This window comes from Austrofundulus limnaeus, unplaced genomic scaffold (assembly GCF_001266775.1).
Source record: "Austrofundulus limnaeus strain Quisiro unplaced genomic scaffold, Austrofundulus_limnaeus-1.0 Scaffold141, whole genome shotgun sequence".
In the NCBI taxonomy this organism is placed as follows: domain Eukaryota; kingdom Metazoa; phylum Chordata; class Actinopteri; order Cyprinodontiformes; family Rivulidae; genus Austrofundulus; species Austrofundulus limnaeus.
Window position 1 is genome coordinate 537,789 of NW_013952543.1, and position 6,696 is coordinate 544,484.

The following is a 6,696-nucleotide window of genomic DNA, read 5'->3' on the forward strand; positions in this document are numbered from 1 at the left end:
GAATAGAATAGAATAGAATAGAAATTGCCTTTATTGTCCTGCAGAGGGGAAATTCAGGTGTCACCGCAGCATCCGTTCCCACATTAGTTACTTTAAAAACTATAGACAGCACACAAAACAAAAATTAACACTGACTAGCCATGATTCAACTACTACTAATAAAAATATAATATAATGAATTGTGCAAGGATAGAAAAAGATATGTTTTATTTTAGAGACAGTAGACTAACAGAATCTGACATTAGGAATSAGAAATTGCCTGTTTTCAGTGCAAAACAAACTCAACAGACCAATAACTGTAAAGTGAAGAATCACAATGCAGACAAGAAACACAGATGTGCAATTACAGCAGAGTAGTAGTGCAAAGGATTGTCCAGTTGAGTGATGACAATGAATAGTAACAGTACAAATGATTGTGCAGCAGCAGATGTGTAAACACTTATTGTGTTGAAATCTATAGAACTTCAAGTCCTATTAAGTAAATCTGAAATAAAACCATTTACCACATSAAGAAATATACACAGACAACATGGCAAGATTACTGGGATTTACAGGAGACTGGAAAACATTTGTACAGAATACAAAAACATGTGGGGCTGGGAAGAAAAACAAGATTGAATAGAAAAGATGAAATGTAATTATTCGACTCAGAATAGGMCACTCTGAAAACATTACTGCAATGTGCAAATATAATTTGTACTTTTGAATACTTGAGTATTTTTAAATGCATGTACTTTTGAATACTTAAATATTTTCAAAAGTAAGCACTTCGGTACTTTAACTTGAGTAGGTTTTCGACCAAGTAACTTTTTGATCAGTAGATTTGACCATGAGTATCAATAATTTTACTCAAGGACTAGAGTTGAGTACTTTATTGTCCACCACTGTCTATGTGAAAATATTTTTAATTACCTTTATTCCCATTGTTGATTATTATCTTTAGGCCACCCTCAACATAACATTACGATACACCGACACAAAGCCACAATCATCAATTTACCATCCATTTACAGGTCGTTGTTGCAAATGAGAATTTGTTCTCAATCAGCTTACCATTTAATAAAGGTTCAATAAAGTACTATAAAGACAGTAGTATAGACTCAATAAGTAAAAATGTTTAATAAGATTATTATTTTCCTACCAAAAGGAAGAGATTTTTATTTTGGAACTAAATAAATTGTAGGAGCTGTAAATAGTCTGACTCTCAGAACTCCACAACTTTACATGATGCATTATCTAAAGCTCTGAATGTGCTTCCTGCTAACAACAAACTACTGCTGATTTTAAAGAAGAGTCATTGACTGACATGCTATAAGAACAAGTGTAACAGTGAAACAATTACAGAACAACAGTAAATTAAAAATATAGAATAAAATAACAGTAAGTAGAAAAAGTGTGCAGTCTGATTCACATGCCAAAAAAATAAACCTGAGTTTTTAAAACAGTTTTGAGAGGTCTAAAGCTTTCATTTGTTTCTCTGTCATAGAGAGCCTCTGCTTACCTGACCTCCATAAAAGCTGATAAAATCTTATAACTTGATTACCTAATGACAAGTATAAAATAATCCCAAAATAATCTGAAAATCATAGTATAAAGATGTGATACAGGTGAAATAGGGGAAGCCGGGGACAGTTGCAACACTTTTTGCATTTGACTCTGTTTATCAGAGATGGTTTGAATTAGACAAACCAAATTTTAATACAATAAACTTACATCTGTCTGTTAATAGCTAAAATCCCCAGCGCCGGGGACAGTTGCAACATTGTTTGGGGATGGTTGCAACATATTATTAATACAATATATTTCACTGTAAATAAAAGTTTTATTATTTTTATATTTATATTATTGCTAAATTAATACAAACTGTAAGTTATAATGAAATTACAGGGTTATTTATTTATTCTTTTTGATCAAATGACGAATATAGATTGCCTTGATGAGTAGACCTTATATACAGATGTCAAAGACTCAAATTGATATAAAATACAGTTGGCTTTTAGAAACAAGAATAATAGAACAATTTGTGAGGCGATTAACTTTTGTTTTGCCTATCGTCACTGTACGCCTACGTTATGCAAAATTTACATTGAAAGAAATTGGGATTTTAAAACCATTGTTGAAAACAACAACTGCAGAAAATACATCTTAAACACTTATAAGTTTTAAACTATAAAATTGTCATGAATACCCAATACCCTTTTAAGTGTAAACTTAATTTCAACATCTTAATGTCATCTACATGTGCTCTGTTTTTATATGGATTTATTGTCGGCCATGATAAAACCTCATGTGTTAAAAGTCAACCTATCACTTGTTTAAACCATATAAGTTTGAGTTGGATCACAAAAACAGTGAAAACAGTATAAAAAAATAAAGCTGGGCAAAAAAAATAAAAAATACTTTGGTACCTCAAAAACAKTTTTTTCCCCCAAATAAATCCTGGAGCAGTTTTTGAATCTGCTTACTTTTTCTTTGAAAGGTGGGGCATCTAACTGAGCATACAGTGTGAGTGTCATCACTCTAGCTTGTTTCTGTTTGTAGAAAAATGACGTGTTGCAACTGTCCCCGGTCTCCCCTACGATGCATTCACCAAACACAGGCCAGTACAAAAGTAAAGCTGAACTGCAGTTTCTCAAAAATGTCCTCATTTTTTAGACATTATAGCTTTTAGAACATGAAGCTGTCTGTGTGAGACAGCTTTCTTCTGTAACTTCATGGTTTTAAAACATGGGCTCAGCGCTGTGGTCGCCATTTTTTGTTTAGATAAGCTGCGCGCGGCCGCAGGTCACGTGAGTCTGCGCCAAGTCAAAAAGCCACGGAGAGTCTGTCAGTGCAGGAGAAGACCAAAGGTGAGTTCGTGCGAGGTTATTAGTTCCTTGATTATTTTCTATGTGAAATTGTAGGATTCGCTGTTTGGGGTTAAACTGTGATTTAAACTTGATAAAATGTGACGCTGAAGTTGTTTATTTTAACATGGAGCATAAACTGCGACTTACATGAGTCGATGTTCGAGGGGCCGGGGCCAAGATGGCGACCGAAGCAGACGCACACTTTAGTAGCTGAGCAGCTCTTCGGATTTCTATCCCTTATTTCCAAGATTCAATTTAATACGATGCACTAAAAAAACCTACAAATATTGTGTAAACATTCTCAGAACCTACCGAATACTGGTCTTTTATTTAATATTGACTTAACAGCCTTTTCTGCCTATTGGATCACGCAGCTAATATTGCTAAGGAAAGAAACGCAAAGAGAAATAACCTTTGGTCAACATAAAAGTTATGTCTTTTTGGAACACCAGATATTCCTAAAACAACAGCAACAAACCTATCAGAAAATACCGCATCTACTGTTGCTACATCAGCTAACGTGATGGATCATGATTACACAGCCTCTGAAGCTTGCACCGCTGATAATCAAGATGATGATCTTAAATCCCTGCCATTATCTACTCCTGATACACCGGTCAAGCCAAAAGAAAAAAAGAAAAAGGCTGATATATCTTTGGCAGATTTACAGGAAAACATCATTGCCACAGTCAATGAGCGAGCAGATAATCTTGAAGGTATGATTACCAAGAACTCAGTCAGCATCGAAGCCCTGAAGAGGTCCATTGATTTTGCCTTTGCAGAAGTTGAATCTGTTAAAACTGATTTTGAGAGAGGTCAAAAATGCCAGTGAAAAATATGACAGACAAATAGCAGATCTGCAATCTAAGCWTAATGAATCAGAAAGGTATGGACGGAGATGGAACCTCAGACTTCATGGTGTCCCAGAAAATAATCCAGAAGATATTAAAGCCAAGGTTGTCAACATCTGCTGTGCCATGATATCTGATTCACAGCAAAAAATAGGGTTGGGCATAATTGTATCGTGTGCAATTAATCGTCAGAAAAACATTAATCGATTAATTTTTGGCAGTTGACAATTAATACGATAAATGCCACCTGGCAGACTAGCCGCTTGGTGTTCCTCTCTGATTCAAATATGACCAACATTAAAAAAATTGTCTAAGTTATTTATCTATCAACACAATTTAAAGTTTGATGCATAGCCTGAAGTCTGTAATTTTGACACAATTTGGAACAGATTTTTACGAAGAGCCAATTTTCTCCTTATAAATTGGTCATGTGACTAGGAAATAAGGGTGTCCAGGGACTCTGGGGGATTAATCGTCAAATTAATCGTTATCGGCTAAATACCGCAATTAATCGTGATTAATTTTTTTGCCAATATTGCCCAACCCTAGCAAAAAATCACAGATGGCATTGATATTGTCCATCGTCTAGGAAGACACCAGGGGACTCCAAACAGGCAGAGGACAACCATCATCCGCTTTACAAACAGATCCACAAGAGACCTATTGAGGGAGGCGAAAAAGAGCGAATACTTAAAAAACAATAAACTGAGATTCGCTGAAGATTTAACAACTGATGACAAAGCAACACGAAACAAGTTATGGCCCATAATAGAAGCTGCAAAGAAAGAAGGAAAGAAGGCTCATTTTGCTGGTACCCGTGTCATCATCGATGGAAGAGAGATACGTCCAGAGCAACTCGATCGGTTCCAAATGGACACATCATCCGCTTACGCAGCTTCACCCACCTAAATCTCTCCACGTTTGGTCCAAGACGTCAACTTGATGATCCTTTTAAAATCATAACCCTCACACACCCGTTTCCTACACTGCTCTGCAAAGAAATATCAGTGTGCACTGCACTTCACACCTAAAACTGTTCATATCCTTTTCTAAGAAGACCATTTAATACGATTTACATGAGATTATTATTTTGATGGGTGTCACAAAAGTATTAAAAAATACTTTACCCATTCTTTAATTTAAATGTACCTTAATTTTATTACTACTGTACATTTATGTGTGTGTGTGTGTGTGTGTGTGTATTAAGAGCCTAATCAGTGACACTTTTATATTTTAGTATTGATTACTTTAAGAGATTGTTTACACTAGATTGTTTATTTTATTGCTCTCTCCAATAAGGGATGGACATTATTTTTTCATATATTTAGTACCGTTTAGTACTTSAAGTTTTTATTTTCTTTTTATAGTACTTGTTCTTAGTACTTTATTACACTGTCCTTTTCTGTTTTTTCTCTTAACGCCAGGGGGTTGAGACAGAATGTTAAACGTAAAGCTTTATTTTTATTCGCCAAGCAACATAAAACAGACTTCTCTTTTTTYCAAGAGACACACTCTGTTAAGAATGATGCACAGTTATGGAAAACGCAATGGGGCGATGACATTTGGTTTGCACATGGCTCAGAAAGAGCAGCAGGTACTGCTATTCTGAAAARCTCCTACAATGGGGCCATTTTACACTCTGAAGGTGATCCTAATGGTCATTTCTTTATTTTGATTCTTGATMCAACTGATACTGTAATTTTGCTTGTTAATTTGTATGGGTATAACTCAAAATGTGAAAATGATACAATGCTAAATGTCTTAGAATCTCGTTTTTTATATTGGCTTTCTAAATATCCAAATGCAATGATAGTGATGGGTGGTGACTTCAATATTACTTTGGACAGTCTTCAAGACAGATGGCCTCCGCGAACCAATTATTTTAAGGCTTCTAATCTCATACAGTTTATGCACAAATTTAATTTAACTGATATATGGAGAGAAAAGAATCCTAATGTTAATTCATATACTTGGAGCAATAAAGCACGTACTAGTTTATCACGCATAGACTTTTGGTTAATTTCCAATTGTTTTGATAGCAAAGTTGGATGACCTTTATAGACGAAAGGCTGAAGGGGCTTTTGTGAGAAGCAGGAGAAGATGGTTAGAAGAAGGGGAGCAGAATTCGGCCTATTTCTTTCGACTTGAAAAATTTCATGCTARAAATAATRCTATACAAAAATTAAATATTCATGGAGATATCACAGATGACCCTTGTAAAATTTCTAAATATTGCTCAGACTTTTATACCAAATATTGCTCAGACTTTTATACCAAGTTATACGAATCCAAAGTTAGTGAAGAATCTGTCAATTTTTAGATTCTCTTACAGAAACTAAAAGAACTGATGCTGAATCGAAAGAATCTTGAGACAAACCATTAACATTACAAGAAATTATATTTGCCATCGAACACCTCAAATCCAATAAATCCCCAGGGACAGACGGTCTTACTTCTGAATTTTATAAAGCATTCTCCAAACAGCTAGCACCTTTCCTTCTTGGACTTTTTTCAGAATGTGTTGATAATAAAGGTCTTCCCCCKACTTTAACTCAAGGCCTTATAACCTTAATACCAAAACCAAAGAAGGATACACTTTTCATTGATAACTGGYGTCCAATCTGTTTACTAAATAATGATTATAAAATATTTGCTCTGATTTTCGCTAAAAGAATAAAAACCGTCTTGGACAACATAATTGACGAGACTCAATCCGGCTTCATGAAAAACAGACACATTTCCAACAACATCAGAYTAGTACTTGATTTACTTGATTACTCCAATTTATACTCTGATAATTTTATCTTTTTTAGATTTTTATAAAGCTTTCGACACAGTCGAACATAAATTCATATTTCATGCTTTAAAGAAATTTGGTTTTGGTTCATACTTTAGCAATGCTATCAAAACAATGTATACAAATGGAAACTGCTCTATCAGATTACAATCTGGTACTTCGCCTCGATTCTCCCTTAAACGTGGGGTCAGACAAGGAT

At 34.8% G+C, this 6,696-nt stretch overlaps 1 protein-coding gene across 1 annotated transcript in view; it reads right to left on the bottom strand.

The window, feature by feature from the left end:
* Nucleotides 1-3,850, bottom strand: part of letmd1 (LETM1 domain containing 1) — a 28,798-nt gene extending 24,948 nt beyond the window's left edge. Inside the window, exon 1 of the mRNA XM_014016233.1 lies at nt 2,997-3,850. Coding sequence (XP_013871687.1) covers nt 2,997-2,998 — 2 coding nt within the window. The 5' untranslated portion in view covers nt 2,999-3,850. The remainder of the gene's footprint in view (nt 1-2,996) is intronic.
* Between the last annotated feature and the right edge of the window lie 2,846 nt (nt 3,851-6,696).